General features: G+C 59.5%; 1 protein-coding gene across 1 annotated transcript; it reads right to left on the reverse strand.

Moving 5' to 3' along the window:
- Positions 1–660: 660 nt before the first annotated feature.
- Positions 661–8,632, reverse strand: FGF3 (fibroblast growth factor 3; the record flags this gene model as incomplete). Its single annotated transcript, XM_080693690.1, has 3 exons — positions 661–1,041; positions 6,340–6,443; positions 8,413–8,632. The coding sequence occupies 3 exons, from the start codon at positions 8,630–8,632 to the stop codon at positions 661–663; spliced, it is 705 nt and encodes a 234-aa protein (XP_080549816.1).
- Positions 8,633–24,037: the final 15,405 nt, after the last annotated feature.

The raw sequence follows: 24,037 nt of genomic DNA on the forward strand, positions 1-24,037 counted from the left end.
GTGGTGGCGCACACTTGTGATCCCAGCATTCAGGAGGCCGAGACCGGAGGATCGCGGTTCGATGCCAGCCTCAGCTACTTAGTGAGGCCCTCCGCAACTCAGTGAGACCCTGTTTCAAAACAAAGAATAAAGCCGGGACCCTTGTAATCCTAGTACTGGGGAGGCTGAGACAGGAGGATCGCGGTTTGCGGACAGCCTCAGCTACTTAATGCGGCCTCCGCAACTTAGTGAGACTCTGTTTCAAGAAAAAGAATAAAAAGTAGGGCTAAGGCTGTCGCTCACAGGTAGAATGCCCAAGTTCCATCCCCAGTATCTCAAAACAAAACAAACAAAAAGCCTGCACGACTTCCCTAGCTGCGTTAGAGCCAGCAAACTAGGAAACAGAATAAAATACTTTAATGTCCAGTTACACTGCCCACGCTGCCACCGCTGCGGGTGGCCGGGGCATCCTCTGCGGCCTGGTTTTGGCCACATAACCCACCAGAGCATAGCGGAGCTCTCCCGCACCTCCGCTGGGCCCCTCAGCCCCCTGGACCCTTGATGGAGGGCACAGGAGGGGTGGACAGAAAGCAGTCCAGAGGCCGGGGTGAGGCACGAGTCCAGCCCGGTGGTGGCGGAGCGCCCTGAAGCCCAGGCTGCGCTAGTGCACCTGCCCAGAGCTCAGTCCCCCTGCTCCAGCCTGGGCCCGAGCACCAGGGCTGCAGTGCCCCTGTCCCGCCCGGCTTGGCTCCTCCGGTGGCCACGGGGGCTGGATGCCCTGGCCCGCAGGCCTGAGCGGGCCCCCTGCAGCAGCTGCACCAGCTCGTGGTCCCGGTGGTCCAGCACGCGGGGCAGGAACAGAGAAGACTTCTGCGTGCGGCGAGTCTTGTAGCCCCTGCGGGGCCGGCCCTTGCCGTTCATGGACACGTACCACAGTCTCTCTGCGCCGGGCTGCCGCCGCGCCCCGGCACTGGGCGCCGTGCGGTACAGCCGGGAGGCATAGGTGTTGTAGCCGAGCTCGTGGATGCGCTCCACAAACTCGCACTCAGCATTGTAATGGTCCTGCGAGGCAAGAGGCTGCCGTCAGGGGCCAGCGGAGGCTGCACTGGTGCAGAGACTGCTGCCCCCGATCCCCTCTCCCCTCGGTGCCCCAGGCCAGGGACAGGCCGTTGTCTATGGGGCAGAGACCTCCTGTCCACCCAGGGCCCTCGGTGGCTGCCAGCTGCACGGACGTAGCAGGGACTGGACATCTGGGTAAAGGAAGGGGCACCCCAAGACTCTTTTGAAGATAGCGCATAAAAGAAAGTCAGGCATGGTGGTCCAACAACCGGCGAAAGTGAGGCCGGAGGCCGGCTGGAGCCCAGGAGGAGTTTAGAAGCAGCCTGAGAGCCGGGCATGGTGGTGAGCGCTCATAATCCCAGCACTCGGAGGCTGGGACAGCAAGATCGCAGGCTGGAGGAAAGTCTCAGCAAGTAGTGACACTCTGGTCAACCTAGTGAGACCCCGTTTCATCAAAATTAAAGCCAGGCGTGGTGGCGCACACTTGTAATCCCAGCGTTTGGGAGGCCGAGACAGAAAGATCACAGTTCGAGGACAGCCTCAGCTACTACTTAGTGAGGCCCTTTGCAACTCAGCGAGACCCTGTTTCAAAATAAAGAATAAAAAATAGGGCTGGGGGGTGTAGCCCGGAGGTAGAATGCCCCTGGGTTCCATCCCTAGTACTGAAAAAAAAAAATCAAAGTAAAAATAGGAGCCCGGCATGGTGGCACACGCTTGTAGTCCCAGCATTCGGGAGGCTGAGATTGGAGGATCGCAGTTCTCCCCTTCGCAACTCAATGAGACTCTTTAAAAAAAAAAAAGACTAAAAACAGGGCTGGGGGTGTAGCTCAGAGGTAGAATGCCCCGGGGTTCCATCCCCAGTACCACAAAAAATATTAAAAACAGGGCTGGAGAGTAACACAGGGACAGAAAAGACAGAAAGAGGGAGGAGGAGGGTGGAAAGAAAAGAAGGAAGGAAGGAGAAAGGGAAGAGAGGGGGATGCAGAAAAGAAGGGAGATGTGTGCTTCTGGTGCTGAGGAGCCTGGTTTACTGCAGGACGCTGCCTGGGCCCAGCTCTGGCCCCGCTCTCAGGAGCACCCCTTGGTGTGAGGTCCCTGCCCAGGTGAGGCCTCTGGGAGCTGGCAGGAGGGCGTGCTCAGTACGCACTGCAGACACTGCCCTTCCCTGGAGGAACGGCTGCCTGGCCTCCACACCAGCAGGGCGGAGAGACACGCTCTGCCATGGGGCGACAGGGGCCTGTGTCAGGCCTGGGGGAGGGTCAGGAGGGACAGGGTCCTTCACCTCCCATAGGCACATCTAACTGAGCTGGAGGAGATTGCAGGGGGCTGGGATGTGGCTCCGCGCTCGGGCACCTGCGTAGTGCCTGTGAGGCCCTGATTACCAAATAGAAGTCCCCGTGGCTGGCCTCAAGGTCCCCGGGGCTGTCCTCAAGGTCCCTGGGCCGCCCTCAAGGTCTCGGGGTGCCCTCAGGCCTGTCTCTTGGCCTCTCCTTCTGTGGGGTCCTGAGGCCTTATGCAAACCCACTGAGGCTACAGTCCCAGCCACGGCAGGGGGAGGGGGCCGCCAGGAGCCACGCCCCAGAGACCACCTGCACACAGCATCCTTCTGGTCAGATCACCCGCCCTACAGGTGCCAAGGGGCACCCTGGGCGCAGGGCAGGTGGGCAGGAGGACCTGGTTTCCCCTGCACACCAGCTGCAGGGCAGGCATGCAGACCCGTGGCCCAGCCCTGGGGGTGGTGTCTTAGGTCTACATGTCCACAGCCAGGGGTCCCAGGCCGGACGGTGGACAGCATTGGCCAGACGGCTAAGCACCAGACCCCTCCCCCTGCCATGGAGGTCCTGAGAGGTGGGGATGGCGGCTGGGGTGGAATGGGGGAGGGCAGCCTCTCCCCACCGCCCCAACCCACTCTGCTCCCCGCTCTCAAGGATGCCCCGGGGCTCTCTGGGTCACAAAATGGACTTCACCACCCACGACCAATCTCAAGTTTCAGTTGGGGAAACTGAGGCCCAGGGGTGGTGTCTGGGCCTGGAAGAATAGACATTCTTGACCTACACTTGGTCCTCACACACGGGGCTATGTGGGGAGAGGGGCCGGGGCAGGGCACGCTCACCCCATCCCCCAAGCAGTCCTAGGGTCTGGCTCCACAGTGGCCGGAGACACCCAGGGGCAGCTGGACCTTCTCCCGGGTCCCTGGGGCCAGGGAAGCCGCACGCTGGGCTTCTTCTTTGCAGGGACCCTTGGGGGCACACGCAGGACATAGGCCTGTGTGCCTCAAAGGGCGGGAGGCGTGGGGCTCCTGAGGGCCTGTGCTGGGAGCACAGAGCACTGGCTGCACCTCGGGGCACCGGTTGGCTCCAGGGCCGGCATCACAGATTCGGGGCGGCTGCAGCAGGGACTCGCAGCGGCGACAGTCCCCTCCTGACCTGCCGTCCCTCCCAGGCTCTGTGTTCGACAAGCCACTTCCCCAGAGCAACAGCCAGCGTAGGAAGGGGACTCAGAGATGTCTTGTTAATGGGGTGACATCTGGAGCGGGCCGCTAGGAGGGGTGGGCATTGTGAGGAGGGGCTGTTCCAGGACAGCATGGGCAAGGGCGCAGCTCGTCTGGAGAACGCAGGGATGTTCTGGGACTGGGCTGGGCACGAGCTTTGCAGCAGTGATGGGGGCTGCCCCCGCGTGGGTGGAGCCAGGTGCCTGCCCGATCACTTGTGGCTGACGTGGGCGTCCTGGAGGCTGCGGCGTGAACAGATTCACTTTGTAAGAAGACCCTTCTAGTCTGTGATATGAGTGGGTCTCATTTACCAATTGATGGGTGGATGAAGAAGTGAATGCTGAGTAGCTGTGTGGGTGCATGGAGGGGTGGGTGGTGTGGATAAGAGAATGCATGGATGGGTGGATGGGGGGTGGATGGGTGGATGGGTGGGTGGATGGATGGATAGGTGGGTGGATGGATGATGGATGGATGGGAGGATGTATGTATGGGTGGGTGGATGGGTGGATGGATGAATGGATGGATAGGTGGTTGGATAGATGGATGGGTGGGTGGGTGGATGGATGAATGGGAGGGTGGGTGGATGGATGGATGGGTGGGTGGGTGGATGGATGAATGGGAGGGTGGATGGGTGGATGGATGGATGGGTGGATGGATGGATGGGTGGGTGGATGGATGGATGGATGAGTGGATGGGTGGATGATGGGTGGATGGATGGGTGGATGGATGGATGGATGGATGGGTGGGTGGATGGATGGATGGGTGGATGCGTTGATGATGGATGGATGGGTGGGTGGATGGATGGATGGGTGGGTGGATGGGTGGTTGGATGGAAGGATGGATGGGAGGATGGATGGGAGGATGGATGGGTAGATGGTGAGTGGATGGATGGATGTATGGATGGGAGGATGGATGGGTGAATGGTGAGTGGATGGATGGATGGGAAGATAGATGGATGGATGGGTGGATGGATGGATGGATGGATGGGAGGATGGACAGGTGGGTGGGTGGATGGATGGATTGATGGATAGATGGACGGATGGACAGGTGGGTGGATAGATGGGTGAATGGATGGGTGAATAAGTGGACGAATAGGTTGATGGATGGATGGGTGGATTGGAGGATAAATGGGTGGGTGGTTGGTGGATGGATGGGCGAATGGATGGATGGGAGGATGGATAGGAGAATGGATGGATGGATGGATGGGTGAATGGACAGGTGGGTGGGTGGATGGATGGATTGATGGATGGATGGACGGGTGGATGGATGGATGGGTGAATAAGTAGACGAATAGGTTGATGGATGGATGGATGGATGAGTGGATTGATGGATGAATGGATGGATAAGTAGATGGATGAATGGGTGGGTGGAAGGATGGATGGATGGATAGGATGGAGGATGGATGGATGGGTGGATTGGTGGATGGATGGATGGGAGGATGGATGGGTGGGTGGGAGGATAAATGGGTGGATGGATGAATGAGTGAACTGATGGATGAATGGATGGATAAGTGGATGGATTGATGGGTGAGTGGAATGATGGAAAGGTAGGTGGGTGGAAGGATGGATGGATAGAGGATAGGTGAGTTGATGGATGGATAGGAAAATAAATCAATGGCTATCTGGCTGGATGTGTGGAGGATGGATGGGCAAATGGGGGATGGGTGGGTGGATGGATGGTTGGAAGAGTGGATGAATGGGTAGATAGAGAATGGGCGGCTGGATATGTAGGTGGATGAATGGATGGGGGATGGGTAGATGAATAGATGATCGATGGATGGATGGGTGGATGGGTAAGTAGATGGCTGCATGGATGGGTGGGTGGGTGGATGGGAGGATTGGTGGAAAATGGGTAGATAGGTGGAAGGATAGATGGGTGTAGTATGTATGTATGTATGTGTGTATGTATGTATGTATGTGTGTGTGTGTATGTATGGGTGAACGGATGGGTGGGTGGGTGAATGGATGGGTGGGTGGGTGGATGGATGTGTGAATGGGTGGACAGATGGATGGGTGGATGTATGGGTGGAGGGGTGGATGGGTAGACAATGGATGGGTAGATGGAGGGTGGATGGACAGAGGGATGAATGAGCCAGAAGACAGATCGGCTACAGCCCAGTCACCTGGTCCCAAGGCTGTGGCAATTGTTCGGGTGGGAAGGGCTGACGGCCTGCGTTACAAGCATGCTGGCCTCTGGGATAAGGTAGGGAAAGGTGGTCATATGGACAGACTGAGAGCGTATCATCAGAGGACTTGGCTATGGACTGACGTGGGGCCAAGAGAGCATGGGAGGGACCAGCACAGCTCCCAACCGACCGCAGCTGCAGTGGGTGGCTGTGGGGTGGTCAGTCGGGGCCCACTGAGTCCCCGAGGGGCGTGCTGCCCCTGCCAGAAGACCAGCTGGCCTGTGGAGGGAGAAGCAGGGGGCTCATCTGTGCGAGGGGGCACGGCTCACTGCTGAGTGGCCCGGAGTAACTGATTTACACGCTCTGCCCCCCAGTGTCCTCGCATGGCCATGTTCACACCAACCCGCGTCCTATCGGTGACACGGAGCACCAGGCGGCACACAGTCTGGGTTCGGGCTTGGGGACTGAACCCTGGGACATTTCACCTCTACCATATCCCCCAGCCCCTTTCATCCTGTTTTTTGAAATTCTGAAACAGGGTAACGCTAGCATGGAAACTATGATCTTCCTGTCTCAGCCTCCCAAGTACTGAGATAACCTGCGTGCACCATGAGCCTGGCTCCCCTCCGTCCCTGGACGCGACTTCCCAGAGAAAGTGCCCACCCACAGGAGGGACTGGACTCACCGAGGCGTAGAGCCGGCCCCTCTTGTCCATGGCCAGGTAGCGCCCAGAGAAGAGCCCTTTGATGGCCACAATGCCCACCTCCACCGCCGTAATCTCCAGGATACCTGGGAAGAGTCGGGAACGCCCATCACTCGCCATCTGCGGCCGGGCTCTGGACGGTGAGGATGCCCCTTGCCTGACAGGTGGTGTGGGAGGCTGGGAGTTCAGGGTGGGAGGAAGCCCTGCACAGGGGTGCGGAGGGGGACGGGGTGGCTGCTCCAGGGAGGGCGACTCAGACCTGGGAGTGAGCCAGTGAGATCGGCGTTTATACCTGCAGCCTCCACCAGGCACTCTGGTGGTCCTGTGGCTCATTTAAGCTCTGCCCAAACTCTCTACCTAGTGCCACCCGATGGACCGGCTCGCTGACACCACTACGCTCGGCTGGCTTGCCCAAGCCAGAGGTGTCTGAGCAGGAAATCAAGCTCTGGGGCAGATGGATGGAGTCTTGTGCCACAGGAACCCCAGCGAGGAGGCAGGGCTTGTGTGCGTGTGTGCGCGCGCGCGTGTGTGTACTGAAAAAAATTTTTTTTTCAAAACAGGGTCTCACTAAATTGCTGAGGCTGGCCGTGAACCTGCCATCCTCCCGTCTCAGCCTCCCAAGTACCTGAATTACACCCACATCTGGCCTGAGCTGGGCTCTTGATGAAGCAGGTGGATAACTGGGTTGGCCAACAGCCTTGGGTCCAGGACGTAAGTGGGGAGGCCAAGCCTGGAGCCAGAGGGAAGCGGCCAGAGCTGGCCCAGTGTGTTAGGAAGCTAAGTCCCAGCATTCCAGAGGCTGAGACCAGAGGATTGTGGTCCCAGGACAGCCTCAAGTACTTAGCCAGGCACCTCGGAACTCCGTGAGACGCTGTTTCAAAATATAAAATATAAAAAGACTAGCTGGGCGTGGAGGCACACGCTTGTAATCCCCATGCTTGGGAGGCAGAGACGGGAGGATCGTGCAGGTTCGAAGCCAGCCACCATGGCTTAAGAGACCCTGTTTCCAAGTAAAATATAAAATAGGTCTGGGAGTGTAGCCAGAAGGTAGAAGGGCTTCCATCCCCAGTACCATATGTATGTAAGTGTGTATACTAACAAATAGGGCCATATGTATGTATGTGTGTAGGGCTAGGGTGTAGTTCGGAGGTAGAATGCCCCTGGGGGTTCCATCCCCAGTACAGCAAAAAACAAAACAAAACAAAACCCCCAAAACAAAGCTAAATCTCCCCCGGGCCTCCGTTGGGCATTAGCGTTTGGGGGGGTTGGTTCCCAGCGGGGCCCTGTCAATGGACAGCAGCGAGCACGCGGCTGGGCTGCAGCCCACACCCTCTCCACCCTCTCTAGGGGGCGCCTCTGCCGAGCGGCGCGGCACCCAGCGAGTCGGGAACCAGCCGCGGTGTCGGCCTTTTCATTCTCGGGGGGCCCTGGCGCCGGGCAGCTCGCGAACGCGCGCCCTGCGCGACCCCGCCCGGTGGCCCCGGGGAAGTTTGGGCGCCCTGCCACCCCCGGGTGCCTGCCTTCGGAGAGAGCCGGGGTGGCGTCTGTGGGAGGGGTCCTGCCCGCCGGGGCCCCGGGGCGACAGCCGGCCCCCACCGCGCGCTCGGAGGGCTCCCCGAAGACGCCCGCGCGGGGCTGCGGCTTCCTCGGAGGAAGCTGCGGTTTCCCGCCGCCGCCCGGGCCCGCGCACCCCTTCCTGCGCCCCCGCGCCCCCCGCCCAGCGGCGCGCCGTCCAGGCCCCGGCTCTACGGGCCGAACCCCGCGCGCGCCGGGCTGGACCCCCGATGGCCTGGGCCCGGGCTCCCCGCGGGGGCTGCGCGCCGGCTCCTCCCCAGACCCGGGGGCGCGGGGGGCGCGGGGGGCGCCATCCGTCCTGCCCCTGGGGTCTGGGCGGAGGCGCAGAGGCGCAGAGCGGGTCCGGGGGCGCGGGGGGCGCGGGGGGCGCCATCCGTCCTGCCCCTGGGGTCTGGGCGGAGGCGCAGAGGCGCAGAGCGGGTCTGGGGGCGCGGGGGGGCGGCGGGCCGCAGACCCGCGACGCCCCCCGCCCGCACTCACTGTAGGCGCCGTCCTCCAGGCTGCCGTTCACGCGGCCGCTCGGGTGCAGCTGCAGGTGGTACTTGGTGGCGCAGTAGAGCTTGCGGCGTCGGGGCGCCCCCCCGAGGTGCTCGTAGACCCCGCCGCGGCCGCCCGCATCGCGCCGCAGCCGCGCCCCGGGGCCCGCGGCCGGCCAGCCGGGCTCCAGCAGGCTGAGCAGCAGGACCCAGATCAGGCCCATGGTGGCACCGCGGCGCCCATGGAGGCGCGGGCGCGGCGGGGCGCGGGGGGGCGCGGGCGAGCGGGAGGAGCCTTCAATTTCCTCCCCGGAGCGGGGAGAGCTCCGTGGCTGCGCCAAGCGCAGAAAGAAAGGAGGGCTCCGCAACAAAAGGCGCGGCGGGAGGGGCCCCGGCGGGCGGGGGCGGCGGCCGGGCTCCGCGCACACCCGGCCCGCGGCCGTCGAGCCGGCTCCGCGCCCCCGCCGCCCTCCCCGCCCCCTCCCCGTGCCCGCCCCCAGACCAATTATGCCTCCGAAAATTATAGACCGAAGCCCGGAGGCGGCCGCCCCCGGCCCTGTCACCCCCGCCCCCCCCATCAATTCCCGGCACAATGGGCGCGCCGCGGTGACATGTCCGCGGAGCGACTCGCGGGGAAGTGGCGCTGACAGTCGCCCATCACGGGGCTTCCTAATGACCCAGGGAGAGCCGGGCTGGGGTCTGCGGCCCGCAGGACCCCGTGCTGTCCTCAGCCCACCCGCCCGCAGGCGCCCGCTGGCACCTCCGGGGTGCTGGGAGGGCCCCGTCCGGGTGCTGTCCAGAGAGGAACAGAGAGCCGGAAAGGGGGCGCAGAGACGGCCTGGAGGTGCACGTGGAGCCAGGGACAGCTGAGAAACAGAGACCCAGAGGGGACCCCAGAAAGTGCAGGGGGGAAAAATGGCCAATGTGGGGGCCACAGGAAAGGGACTCGGGGCAGGGGCCCAGGCCAGGCAGCATGCCCACCGGGGCTGGAGGGTGTGCACGCCAACCTGGACCAGGGAGGGGTCGGCCTGCGGCGGGGTGCCCCCTCTGCTAGGGGCCCCAGGGGAGAGGTGCTTCCTTAGGGCTGGCAAAAGCTGCAGCCCAACCCCCTGTCTAGCTTTCTGGTCTCCTGGCCCCAGGGGCCCCTGGCCATCAGCGGTCAGCAAGCAGGCTCAAGCAAGGGGCCTTTGGGCTGGGCTGGGCACGCTGTGGGGTCTAGTGGTCTCCAAGCACTGACCCCAGGTTGGTCGCGGCTCAGGGGAGCCAGTGGGGCTCAGTCCTGTCTCTTCCATCTGGTTCAGGATTTGGGGTCTTGGCAGGTGTGTGGGGTCTCCTGCACGCCCGTGAGTTACAGAAGCTAGCATGGGGAATTTCTCTTTCTTTCTTTCTTTCTTTCTTTCTTTCTTTCTTTCTTTCTTTCTTTCTTTCTTTCTTTTGCGGTACTGGTGATGGAACCCAGGGTCATTTTGCCTCCGAGCTATACCCCCAGACCTGTTTTTTTATTCTTTATTTTGAAACAGGGTCTCCCTGAGTTGCAAAGGGCATCACTAAGTGGCTGAGGCTGGCCACGAACCCCGATCCTCCAGTCTCAGCCTCCCAAATGCTGGGATTACAAGCGTGCGCCACCACCCCCGGCGCACGGGGATATTTCCAACCACCGTGACCCAACATATATGGGGCATGTCTTCCGTGAGCCTGCTCCAGCATGCTCCAGGGACTCAGAGCACAGCGCCCCCGAGCTGTTGGTTACCCAGCACCTAGGTCCTGCCACTATCTGAGCTGTCTCTGCGCAAGGTGGCTTGTCAGAGCCCTTGACCACTCCCAGCCCCAGGCTGTGAGTTGCTGGAGCCACACAGACTTTTAGTGATGGCTCCTACTTGACTAGGGACAGGCTGAGAGGGGAGCTTGCCCCGCGGGGCTCCCTGTGCAGACCCCAGCTGGGACTTGAACTTCCAAAGATGGCGCAGAAGATTCACGCCCTAAACACGTGGGACTCAGCCGCCTCCCTGGGGGCCGGCCAGTCAAGAAGAGACCGGAGGAGATGCAGCCTGAGGGGCGTGGGAGTTCAAAGAGGAGGGAAGAGGAGCCAGACTCGGTGGTGTGCACCTGAAATCCCAGTACTTGGGAGGCTGATACAGGAGGATCGCAGGTTCAAGGCCAGTCTTAGCAACTTAGCGAGGCCCTCAGGATTTGGCAAGATGTTTGTTTGCAAAATTGTGCTGGGGATGTAGATCAGAGGTAGAATGCTCCTGGGCTCCATCCCCAGGACCACATACTCACACATGCACACTCAGAGCCAGAGCCAGGGCCGTCTCCTGGACTCAGGGGAGATGGGGCTTCAAATCTCCACCCTGTCTCCTCCTTCAGCTACCCCTAAAGGCAGGGAGGAGCCAGAAGCATCTGCTTGAGGCACGCTGGGCTTACAGCTCCCTGTGTCCCCAGCTCCCCCTCCAACACCGTCTCTCTGAGATGTGGGCTTCTCCAATATGTGGCATTCCAGACGTAGCGCCAGAAACCCAACAGTGTCCCCCGCCAAGCCTCCCGCCATCGGATCAGCGCAGAGCAGGTCTCAGGGTAGAGGACCGTGGTGCGTCACGGGGCCGGGGTGCCTTTGAGGACAGAGGGGACGCTGTTCACTGCAGGCTCGGTGCCGCCGGGGAGCCTGTCTTCTCCTTCCCGGGGCCAGGTGTCCTCCTTGGGCCCCACTGCAGCCTCCAGGCACCCTGGAATTGGGGGAGGCCATCCGGACCCCTAAGCCGCCTTTGCTCCTGTCCTGGGCCCTGCGGCAGCGGCAGCCATGATGGGGGGCCTGGTGTTGAGGGGACCCTTGCCCTCCTGTCCCCCACTGTGGGCCTTTGCAGACCCCTCAGTAAAGCCCCTCTTATCTCAGTCGCCCAGCTTTGGGCCCAGGAAGTCCCCTGGACCGCTCCCTCAGCTAACTGCGGACACTCGCCAGCGGCCAGGCCCGCTCACCTGGGCCCGAAGCCCCTACATCTTCCTGGCAGGGCTGAGGGCCTCACGCACCGGGCCCCGCTGGCCCGGCCCCGGCTGGGCTGAGACCCCCACACAGCGAGCTCCGCGCCCCTATGCGGAGCCAGGTGGGGGTGCGCTGCGCTGTAATAGCAGTCTTGTTAATTGCTACCAAATGGCCAACTACAGCCATTTGACTAATTGGTCTCTTCCCGACCCGGGCCGGACACCCCCGGGCCTGGCCCGAGCCCTTGTACCACCAGTCCCAGGACCTCTGCTCCGGGTCCCGCCCCCAGAGCCTCCGGTACAGGTCCAGGCCACCCACCTGCAGCCCCTGGCCCTGGAGAGGGAGCTGAGAGGAGAGAGGGCAGGGAACGGTGTCCTGGGATGTGGGCCCCGCTGGCCAGGGACGGTCAGATGAGGACTGACTCTGAGTCCCAAACCTGTCCTAACTATGCTCCCCAGGAACTGCGGGGGGTGGGGAGGGACGGGGGAGAGCGCCATCCCAGGACCAGTGGGCTTGCGCTGGGTGGGGCTCAGCCCCACCTTAGAGAGGAGAAACAGAGGCAAACTGACCAGCCCAGGGTCACACGGCTGGGAGACCGGCCCCCTCTGCCTGCCCCAGAGGGCACCGTGGTCCTTCAGTAGGTGGCGGGGAGCCGGCCTGGGCGTTGTCCCCTCTCGGGCCCACCTTGGCTCTCCAAAGGGAAGGCCCACAGCACCACAGGGCTGTGCTCCAGTGCCCACTGAGCCCCGTCTGGCCCTGGAGGTGCTGCCTCTGGGCAGACCACCCAGATGCCTCCCAGGTGCAGGGGGTGAGGGACAGGAGCCCAGGAGGGGCTGCCCAGGCTGCACAGAGCCGGGCACAAGAGGGCCTGTGAGGTTACTAAGAGTCTCACCAAGTTGCTGAGGCCGGTCTCCAACCTGTGACCCTCCTGTCTCGGCCTCCTAACTACTGTGACTACAAGTAGGTGTAGTCACAGTACACCTGTGGCCTCTGGACACCTGTCTTTCTGTCTTGTGTGTGTGTGTTGTGTGTGTGTGGGGGATACTGGGGATGGAACCCGGGAGCATTCTAACTCTGAACTACACCCCCAGTTCTATTGTTTAGTCTTTTTTAATTTTTTTAAATTTATTTTTATTTTTATTTTTTATTTTTTTTGGTGGTACTGGGGGTGGAACCCAGAGGCTTTCTACTTCCGGGCTATACTCCCAGACCCATTTTATGTTTTACTTGGAAACAGGGTCTCACTAAGTTGCTGAGAGCCTCACTAAGTGGCTTTTGTGGTATTGGAGATTGAACCCAGGGGCATTCTGCCTCTGAGCCACATCCCCCCCCCCCGCCTTCCTACCCCGCCTATTTTATTTTTTATTTGGCAACAGGGTCTGGCTTAGTCACTGAGGGCCTCACTAAGTTGCTGAGGCTGGCCTTGAAACTGTGATCGCCCTGTTTACAGCCTCTCAAAGTACTGGGATGACAGATCTGAGTCTCTGAGCCACTCTGGGTGCCGGCAGTACAGTTTTGTTTTGTTTTGTTTTAAAATAACAAGGCCGGGCGTGGTGGTGCGTGCTTGTAATCCCAGCATTTGGGAGGCTGAGACAGGAGGATCGCGATTCGCAGCCAGCCTCAGCTACTTAGTGAGGCCCTCCGCAACTCAGTGAGACCCCATTTCAAAATAAAGAATAAAAAATAGGGCTGAGGGTGTAGCTCGGAGGTAGAATGCCCCTGGATTCCATCCTCAGTACCGCAAAAATAAATAAATAATGAAATAACAACAAGATGTGTTTAAAAACAGGCCTCGGTTGGCATTTGGACGAAACGCCCCCTGATCAGCTCTGCCCTTCTACCTGACTTCACTTGCCCCTGGGTCCCAGCTTTCATTCTTGAAACTCAGGGAGCCCCTGCTCCCGCTTTGGGCTCATCCAGATTCTTTCTTTCCGTCAGATCCAGCTGAGAGAGCGCCTCCTGGGAGCGGACACCCCTGCGCCCCGTCCCCGCACTGCGCTCTCCGGCTCTCACGGCCCCCCCCCCCCCCCCCCGTTCCCCCTGGGTCGCCGACAGCTGCAGGTCCAGCTCACCGACTGCAAACTGCAAAGGAAGTCAGGGCTGGCCTGACCCCTCTGCTTCCAGACCCTTCCCAGGGCTTGGCCTGGCACCAGTGCCCCCAAGAGGCATCGAGAGTGAAGGGTGCTGAGCCAGGAACGGGCGCTGGGACCCGCGGGTGCGGGCTGTGTGGACCGTGGGGCTGCACTCGGGCCTGGCGGAGTTGGACTCCACCGCCCGGCTCCTTCACCCCACGCAGACATGGCGCAGAGAACGCTGAAGGACCCAGGGCAGAGTCCCAGGAGAAGCCAGAGCTGGGTGGGCAGGGCTCCTCCCGGGCGCTGACGCCCAGACCCCTCTCCTCCGTTACCCCACAGAGCCGCCCCTAAGGATCAGGGTGACCCAGCTCGGGGCGGACGCGGCTTAAGCAAAGCCCACTTGATTTGAAGAGGGGACCTGGGGCCGCGGAGCCCCGGCGGCTACCTGTTTGCTTGCACCAGACGATGCAGCTAATTGGCCTCCGCATTGTTCTCACTAGAAACTGAAGTCCTCTTAGCCGCAGATGACTGGACGGTGGCTGAATGAACAGCGTCATTAGGCCGGTGAGAAGTGCTGACCCGCCATTCCTGGGTCAGTCTCATTACGGGGCTCTTTAGGGGTGCCTTGCGTCGCTGCTGGGACCCGCACACGGATGTACAGAATACCTCCCAGCCACAAGGACGCGCCCATTAAGGCCGGCTCACAAAGGAGCCCCCGCCCCGGCGCAGCCCCGAAGGTCCTCATCCTGCCCTGTGGTTCTCTTGAAAGCAGATTCTATAATCCAGGTCAACTCCCCGACCTCTGACCCCACGCCGTGCTCTCTCCGCGGTTCCCTTGGGGTGCGGTCCGAGGTCGGCTGGCGGTAGGGTCTCTCAGAGCACCTGCTGATCCGTACCCCCTTTGGGGAAGAGCAGCCCTTCCTGCGCATGGGCAGCCATGCCCCCACAGACCCTGAGACAGCAGCCTGTATCCCCTGACCTGTGTGGCCGCAGGACCTTGGCCCCAGGCCTGTCCAGGACACTGGGACTGTGGGTTGTTGGCCCAGTGAGACCCGGAGCCAGAAGAGAAACCGGCTGAACTTTCCATCTCTCCCTGCTGTTCTGCGCACAAGGGGCTCACAGGGGTCCCCAAAGGCGGACAGGAAGTCTGACGTGGTGGCACACGCCAGCAACCCGGGTACGCAGGAGACCGAGACAGGAGGCTCACGGGTTTGAGCACAATCTCAGCAAGTTAGCAAGGCCCTGTTTCAAAAATAAAAAGGGTAGCTGGGCGTGGTGACCCACGCTTGGAATCCCAGTACCTGGGAAGCTGAGACAGGAGGATCTCAGGTTTGCAGCCAGCCTAAGCGGGTAAGTGGGGAGCCAGGACCCATGCCCACGGAAGCTCCCCCAGTAACCGGCCAGAAGGCTCCAACTCAGCCGGCCAGCGGCTTTGCGTGTGCCGCGGAGACACGGGAGCCCGAGGTCCAATGAAAGGCGTACTATGAGTGTACTGTGCCGCATTGTAGAAATATTAACTCAAGCCGGGCGCGGTGGCGCACGCTTGTCATCCCAGCGCTTGGGAGGCTGAGACAGAAGGATCATGGTTCGCGGCCAGCCTCAGCTACTTAGTGAGGCCCTTTGCAACTCAGTGAGCCCCGGTTTCAAAATAAAGAATAAAAATCAGGAGCCGGGCGTGGTGGCGCACGCTTGTAATCCCAGCATTTGGGAGGCTGAGACCGGAGGATCGCGGTTGGCAGACAGCCTCAGCTACTTAGTGAGGCCCTCTGCAACTCAGTGAGACCCGGTTTCAAAATAAAAATAAAAAATTGGGCAGGGGGTGTAGCTCGGAGGTCAAATGCCTCTGGGTTCCATCCCCAGACCCGCAAAAAAAAAAAAAAAAAAAAAAAAAGAATAAAAATCAGGCTGGGGGTGTAGCTCGGAGGCAGAATGCCCCTGGGTCCCATCCCCAGGACCACAATAAAAAAGAAATATTAAGGGACATATGTTTCCTCTAATATGTCCAAACAAGTGAGCACTGGGGATACCAGAGGGACTCCAGATAATGGAAGGGAAATCTCAGTAAAGTTTGAATGGAAGGACAGGAGAGGAAGGAGGCTGAACCTGATTGATGAGGGGCTACTTCCAGATAGGTGTAAAAGTACGAATATAGCCAGGTCAGCAAGGTCAGCCTGGGTAGTAATGTCGGGAGGGGGGAAGGGAAAATGAGGGGGGGAGAGGGCACCAAAATACCGATGAAATGTATAACATTTACTTTCAATAAAAAAAGAAAAAAGAAATATTAAGTCATTTTACCCTCATAACAGTCTAGTGGTCAACAATTATCTCTGTGTTGTGCGTGTGGTACGGCAGATGGAACCCGGGGCATCCTACCTCCGTGCTACACTCCCAGCCCTATTTTTAATTCTTTATTTTGAAACAGGGTCTTACTGAGTTGCAAAGGACCTAAGTAGCTGAGGCTGTCTTCGAACCACGATCCTCCTGTCTCAGCCTCCCGAATGCTGGGCTTACAAGTGTGCGCCACTATACCCTATTTAGGGGGCAATTTATTGGACAGCTTTAAGGATCATTATGAAGATTATTATTATTATTATATATATATTTTTTTGGCGGTACTGGGGTTCCTGGAAGCCCTTCTACCTCCGGGCTACACTCCCAGACCTATTTTATATTTTTGAAACAGGGTCTCTTACGCCAGCGCGGCTGGCTTCGAACCTGCGCCATCCTCCTGTCTCCGCCTCCCAAGCGCGGGGATGACGAGCGTGCGCCACCACGCCCGGCCATTATGAAGATTATATGTTTCATGGTGAACAAATAAAATGTCAGGTGAAAAAAATCTAGCCATATATATATATATATATATATATATATATATATATAGTCAGAGGTGCCAAAGTCTATTGCAAATCAGAGGTGAGACACATACATATTTGCATATGAAAACACAACCTCCATATCTTACCGGTGGCCAGAGCAGACTCACACACAGAGCCACAGTGACTGGCAGGGAGGAACGGGGTGGGGGTGACTTGGCCCCTCTGTTTTCTGATGGCCACTGACCCTATTGTCTTGACCACAAAAATAACTCATTTCCCCATGAAGGCGTTTCTTTAAAGTGTCACTTCTGAGTGCCTTCTGGCTTCTGGGGGCTCGGTCAGGTGCCTGCGGTGGCGCGAGGAGGCCCATTATCCCGGACAGAGGGACGGGATTCCATCTGCCCTGGGCTTTGATGCTCCGCCAACATTCCCTCAAAGAACGGCACTTCCCCGGGCACGCCGGAATGTCCGATGGGTAACCAGAGCCTGTGCAAAGAAACGCCGTGACCCTCCACGCGCTGGGCCGCCGGAGGAGGCAGAGGCTCGGCTCCCGCCAGCTCCGGCCCAGCCCCCGTAACCCTATCCGGCGGCCCCCGGAGGCTCCCGGGCTGTGGGGCGCTGACCAAACCCTCCGGGCCAATGCGTGCAGGCGGAAGGAACACTTCCTCGAACCTCTTTTGTCTGGACCGTGGCTCACAGCTTTGGGTGCAGGGGAGGTGAGCTGGAAAGTACCCCGGCGTTTTTGCGGGTCCACCCCACAGAGTTGCTGCTGCGGCCGGCGGCGCTGCGCACGTGCGGCAGGTTTGGCAGGTCCGGGGACCATTCGGTGGCAGCCGCCGGGGTGTGGCCAGGGGCCCAGTGTGGAGGCCGCCTCGCTGTCCGGAATGAGTGTCCACGTGGCCCGCGACACAGCCACAGCACAGTGCTTTAGAGGTGGACCCGGACCTCAGACTGACCCGTCCCGTGGCCGGGCCTTGGCTTTCTCGGCTATCAGCTGGGGACACACACCTGCATCCCAGGGGGTTTGCGATGCGAAGACCTTGAGAACGGGCCTGGCGTGTGGTCAGCGTGCTAATAACGTGGGCAGCCGCAGCTCGGATCCTGAGAACAACGGGCGGCCTCAGGGCTTGCCGCTCCATCCTCGAAGGTGAAGACGGAGGGCGGGAAGGTGCTGGCGCCCGGGTCCGCGGCTGCAGCATGCCGGTTACGCGGGCCGTGCGTGGACTCCCATCGGCTCCCGGCATGAATTATCCCCTCTGGAGCACTCACAGAGCTCACGGCCACTTCAAATGTCTCACCAGTCACCCGGCCTAGAAAAGCAGAGTGTGAAGAATAAGGAGAGGCATTGTTATTTTTTTAATTTAAATTTATCTAAAAAAGAGCCCGGCGTGGTGGCGCACGCTCGTCATCCCAGCATTGGGGAGGCTGAGACAGGAGGATCGCGGTTCGCAGACAGCCTCAGCTACTTTGTGAGGCCCTCTGCAACTCAGTGAGACCCTGTTTCAAAATGAAGAATAAAAAAACAGTGCAGGGGTGTAGCTCAGAGGTCAAATGCCCCAGACCTGCAATAAATAAACAAACAAATAAATAAATAAAATAAATTTATCTAAAAGGAAACCCCAAACCCTTATCAAGCATAAGATCACCTGGGCGCAGTGGCACACTCCCGTAGTCCCAGTGCTCCAGAGGCTGAGACAGGAGGACTCCAGATTCGAGGACAGCTTCAGCAAGTAGCAAAACTCTCAGCAATCTAGCAAGATCCTGTTTCAAATTAAAAAAAAAAAAAAAACACAATAGGGCTGGGATTGTAGGATTGTAGCTCAGAGGTAGAAGACCCCTGGTTTCAAATTCCGCAACACACACACACACACACACACACACACACACACACACACACACGGAGAGAGATCAGCCGGGCACAGTGGTGCACACCTATAATCCCAATACTGGAAGGCTGAAACCGGATGATGGCAAGTTTGAGGCCAGCCTCAGCAACTTAGCACAGCTCAGAGGTAGAACGTTCCTGGGTTCAATCCCCAGTACTAAGAAAAAACAAAAACAAAACAAAAAGCTGGGCGTGGTAGTGCACGCTTGTAATCCCCGCACTTGGGAGGCTGAGACAGGAGGATCGCAGTTCGAGGACAGCCTCAGCTACTTAGTGAGGCCCTCTGCAACTCAGTGAGACCCGGTTTCAAAATAAAGAATAAAAAATAGGGCAGGGGGTGTAGCTCGGAGGTCGAATGCCCCTGGGTTCCATCCCCAGACCGGCAAAAAGAAAAAAGTAAGTGTCGGAGTGCTTGCTTAGCGGCTGGGGCCCTGGGCTCCACCCCAGCACTGGCGTTTGATCCGGTGGTTTCATTAAATGCTAACAAAAATCCAGGCTTAGACACGGCACCTGCTCTCGTTGGCCTAAGGGGGAGCATCCGGGTTTGGAGGGGGCAGAGGTGGACCTCAATTTAAAAACTTGCAAGAGAAGAGACGGAGCCCCGCTGTGCCCTTCCTCAGCCGCGGTTCAAGCCAGAGGACCAGTGAAGCCAAGAGACTCCGGAAGCCGGCGTGGTGGGCACGCTTGTCATCCCCGCGCTTGGGAGGCTGAGGCAGGAGGATCGCGCAGGTTCGAAGCCAGCCTCAGCTACTTAGTGAGGCTCTCAGCAACTTAGTGAGACCCTGTTTCCAAATAAAATATAAAGCAAGCCCGGAGGTAGAAAGCCCCTGGGTTTCACCCCCAGTACCACCAAAAAAGAAAAAGAAAAAAGAAAAAAGAGAGAGAGAAAGAGAAAGAGAAAGAGGGAGAGAGAGAGAGAGAGAGAGAGAGAGAGAGAGAGAGAGAGAGAGAGAGAGAGAGAGACTTCACACATCCACAGAGCGGGCAGCTGGGTCTCAGGCAGTCAGGGCAGGGATGACTGGCTGAGAGCCTCGCCCTCAGCGCCCACACCAGGCTCTTAGGTGGAGGCAGGCGCAGAGGGTGCAGCTGGGAAACAGGGTGCAGGATTCGAACCCAGGCCCCTCAGTGGCTCCTGCACTGCCCAGGGCCTTGTCGTGCAGCTCTGCCCCTGCCCTTCCTGGCTTCCCACCAGACCTGCTGGGCAGAGCAGGATGGGGGAGCCCAGAGCTCCCTCCCCAGAGCCTGGGGGCGTCCAACCACCCGCCCCCATTTGTCTGTGGTCTTTAGAAAGCATTTATCTTCAAAGCCAGTCAGGAGAACAGGCTGCAGAGGGTGGGGAGAATGTCACTCCTTGGGGGCCAGGCAGCCCACAGAGCTGGGGAGCCTGCTCACGGGGGCGGGGGTCGCAGGAGGACGGCCGGCAGCAGCCGGACCCCTCCCCTCCGCAGCCCTGTGGCCCTTGGCCCACATCAGACCATCCGGCTTTCGTCTGGGGAGCTAACTGCAGGCCCCAGTCAGACCCCAGGGCGGGCTCCCGGGGCGAGCCTCGCGGGGTGCCTGCCGGCTTGGGATTTCAGACGGGCTCCCGTCTCAGCCTCCTGGCAGCAAAGTGCCAGAAAACGATGGTTTCAAAGGACAGACACCCGGCCCCCCACAGTTCTCAGACTGGAACCCAGAGCCCCGGGCCTCGCTGAGTCGAGGTTCTCCCAGGATCCTCTCTGGGAGGCGTTTCTTGGCGTGTGTCCCCCCCACGCGATCCCAGCATCCCTGTGAGTGTTGGGTCTCTGTCTTCTCTCTTAAGAGGATACTTGTCTCTCGGCTAGGGCCACCCAGCCAGTGTTTTCTCTCTCTCTCTCTCTCTCTCTCTCTCTCTCTCTCTCTCTCTCTGTCTCTCTCTCTGTCTCTCTCTCTCTCTCTCTCTCTCTGTCTCTCTCGCTGGGGATGGAACCCTTCTACCTGCAGGCTACACTCCCAGACCTATTTTATATTTTTATTTGGAAACAGGGTCTCTTAAGCCAGTGCGGCTGGCTTCGAACCTGCGTGATCCTCCTGTCTCCGCCTCCCAAGCGCGGGGATTACAAGCGTGTGCCACCACGCCTGACCTTTCTCTCTCTTTTTATTTTTTATTTTTTGATGCTGCGGACTGAACCTGGGGGGAGCATTCTACCTCAAAGCTACACACCTAGCCTTTTTAATTTGATGTATTATTATTAATATTATTTTTTGCAGTACTGGGGATGAAACTCAAGGGCATTCTACCTCCGAGCTACACCTCCAGCCCTATTTTGTATTCTTTATTTTAAAACAGGGTCTCACTGAGTTGCGGAGAGCCTCACTAAGTAGCTGAGGCTGTCCTCAAACCCGGTCCTCCTGTCTCTGCCTCCTGAATGCTGGGATTACAAGTGTGCGCCACCATGTCTGGCTAGCCCTTTTTATTTATTTATTTATTTTTATTTTTTATTTTTTATTTTTGGTGGTACTTCTACCTCTGGGTTACACTCCCAGACCTATATTTTATATTTTATTTGGAAACAGGGTCTCTTAAGCCAGCGGGGCTGGCTTCGAACCTGCGCGATCCTCCTGTCTCTGCCTCCCAAGCACGGGGATTACAAGCGTGCGCCACCACGCCCGGCTCCCTTTTTATATTTGAAACAGGGTCTTGCTAATTTGCTGAGGATTTCCTTAATTGTCAAGGCTGGCGGCGAACCTGTGATCCTCCTATCTCAGCCTCTGGAGAACTAGGGTCAGAGGCGTGAACACTGAGCCCGGCTTTCCCGTTTCATCACCAGCCAGTCCTGCACGGAGGGAGGCGCAGGGGCACACGGGGCTGCGAAGGCGCTGGGTCGCTGTCCCGTGGCGCATGCCTCCGCGCGAGGCTGGCGTCGATCTGAGCACACGTGGCATCTGTCGTCTTACGGTGTCTGGCTGACACGGGCTCCATTCTACAGCAAAGGAACCAGAGGTGCAGGGAGTCTGGAGTTCTGACTTAGAGCCCCGCGGCCGAGGAAGCCATCTGCATTTATTTTGCACCACAGGGAAGCAGATGAGACGGACGGCTCAGGGGACGGGTGGCCTCCAGTGGCCTCGCTGGGATAGTAAGTTGGGGTCCACGAGGCTGGCCCCTCCCGGCTCCCGCCCTCTGGCCAGCCTCCCCAGCTGCTCGGGTCTGGGCTGACCCAGCCAGCCCCGGGCTGGAGGCCGGCCAAGCGCCTGGAACCTTTTGATCAGAGCAGCCGCAGGTGCACCCCGTGGGAAGCCCCAGGACCTCGGGGCAGGTGGGGAGACAGTGGCCGACCCCCCGCCACGTTCAATGTCGTCCCTAAGGGTCCGGGGTCACGGGTTAGTCCTCCCGCCGCCGAAATGGAATCGTCCTCTGGGAACAGCTCCTTTCAGTGGGGAACCTGAGAGACCGTTACCTGGTCGCAGCCCCTGGCTGCCTCTTTGTTGAGACACCCACTTAAAATATCAAAGCCGCGGGGCCACAATGCCCCACTGAAAGCTGAGTCACCCCTGTTTCGAGGCACCACCCGATCCCCCGCAGCCAGACGCGAAGGAAATCCCCAGCCGCGGGTGGGACGGCTGGGCCCGCGGCCTGGCGAGGCCGGCGCCACATAAAGGGGCCTTGTTCCCAAGTCAAAAGGGCTGAACAAAAACCAGGGAGAAGAAAGGGCCGGCGGGCAGCTGCGTCTGCACACCTCGGAGCCCGAATGCCAGGCTGGCAGGGCGGCCCCTCCTCAGCCCTCCCCGAGCAGCCCTGACGGGGTCTCAGGGTGGCCCAGCCGCGGGGCCTCCGGAAGCCTGGCGCCGGCTGAGCGCGGTGCCCGCGGGCCGCCTGCTGCTTGCCTTCCAGGAGCAGGACCAGTGGGAACCACACATGTGGCAGGTGATCAGGGACGGGCGGGCGAAGCAGCGGCGAGGATAACCGGAGCCGCAGCACCCGCCGCGCTCGGCCCCGCGGAGCCCGGGCTGTGGGCCGAGGGAGTCTGAGTCCAGGATGCTCGCCACCTGCGGCTCCGCGCGGAGCCCCGAGACCTTTCCTCAGTGGGCAACCTCGTCCTAGCACCTGTGTCTTATACATGAGGCCACCCGGAGTGGGTCAGGAGGCTGTCTCAGCTGGGGAGCCCGCACTCAGAATCCGGGCCCTGGACCCTGGACCCTGTGCAGAAACCAGGCTGCCCCCCCTCCCCCCAGTGGATGAGACGGAGGGCGGTGTGCGGGTGAGCTGAGCTGAGCCTGAGCTCCATTCCCGGGGGCACACCGCCCAGGGGCAGACTCCTGAAGGGGTGCCCCGATGCCACCCCTCCCCCACGTGGAAGAACCCCCAGGGAAACCGGCCCCTGCACAGTCCAGCTGTTGGCTAATTTAGTGAGCCTCAAAACCCAACGCAGGCCAGATAAAGCCGGCCCGGCGACTTCAGCCGGTCCTTCAGAGACAGGGGCTTGTCCAGGATCACAACCAAGCTGTACTTTCACCCGAGGGCAGAAACCGCAAGTCCTAGGCCTCTGTCCCCACATCTGCAGAACAGGGCTTTCATGAGCCAAGGAGGGAGGGGCGGCTACAAGGAGCCCCCAGCAGGGCCTGTCTAGGGACCCCAGGCCTCCTTCCAGACTCCCAGGAGGGACTGGCCTGTCCCCAGTTCACTGCCCCGTCCCTGCTTCCCGGCAGATGGGGCAGCATCGAGCCCAGGCCTCCCGTCCAAGTTGCGCAGATGCCCGGTGCTTACAGGCTGTGACCTCTCAGTTTAGCAACCAGACCCACGGCTTGCCAGGCAGGCCACACCAACCGGCCAGCCCTCCCCACGGGCATCTTTTTTTGTTTGTTTCGTAAATTGCCTTTCTGAAAGCCACCCGGGCAGGCTTTGATGTGGCCCTTTGATAATTTACCTCATCAATAGGCAGGCCCTGCCCCGGGAGGCCCACTCTGAACAGGCAGCCTTCACCTCCCGCAGGAAGGGCAGGGCAGGGGTCTGTGCCGGGGAAGCGGGAGCTGGGAGTGGGCCACGGGGAGGGAGGTGGCTGCTGAGGGCCCAGGGGATGCCGCTGAGTTGCACCTCGGCCCTGGCACTGTCAGCCATATGCTGCTGGCAGTCACCTGCCCCTCCTCAGTTTCCTCTTTTTTTTCCTTGGTGGTACTGGGAATTGAACTCAGAGACATCCTGCTCTGAGCTATAGCCTCAGCCCTGTCTTATTTCTCCTTTGAAGCAGGGTCTCACTAAGTTGCGGAGGCTGGCTTTGTCTTGGCCTCAATACTGGGATTACAGATGGTACCACCGCGCCCAGCTCCGCTTCCTAATTTTAAAGATGAGGGTGGTGGTGGAAATAGCACCTGCTGACGCCATTGTAGTAAGTGTTAGACTGGAGGGGACATGTGACAGGGCGGCACAGGCAGTGTCTGTACAGATGCTCAGGACCCGCTGAACATGGAGGTGATGAAGATGGAGAAGAGAATGGTGATGGTGATGGTGGTGATGGTGGTGATGGTGGTGATGGTGGTGATGGTGATGTTGGTGATGGTGATGATGGTGATGGTGGTGATGGTGTTGATGGTGGTGATGTTGGTGATGGTGATGGTGATGATGGTGATGGTGGTGATGGTGGTGATGGTGGTGATGGTGATGGTGATGGTGGTGATGGTGGTGATGGTGATGTTGGTGATGGTGATGGTGGTGATGTTGTTGATGGTGGTGATGGTGATGGTGGTGATGTTGGTGATGGTGATGGTGGTGATGGTGGTGATGGTGGTGATGGTGGTGATGTGATGGTGATGGTGGTGATGGTGGTGATGGTGATGTTGGTGATGGTGATGGTGGTGATGGTGATGTTGGTGATGGTGGTGATGGTGATGTGATGGTGATGGTGGTGATGGTGATGGTGGTG

This window comes from Muscardinus avellanarius (assembly GCF_963383645.1).
Source record: "Muscardinus avellanarius genome assembly, chromosome: 1".
In the NCBI taxonomy this organism is placed as follows: domain Eukaryota; kingdom Metazoa; phylum Chordata; class Mammalia; order Rodentia; family Gliridae; genus Muscardinus; species Muscardinus avellanarius.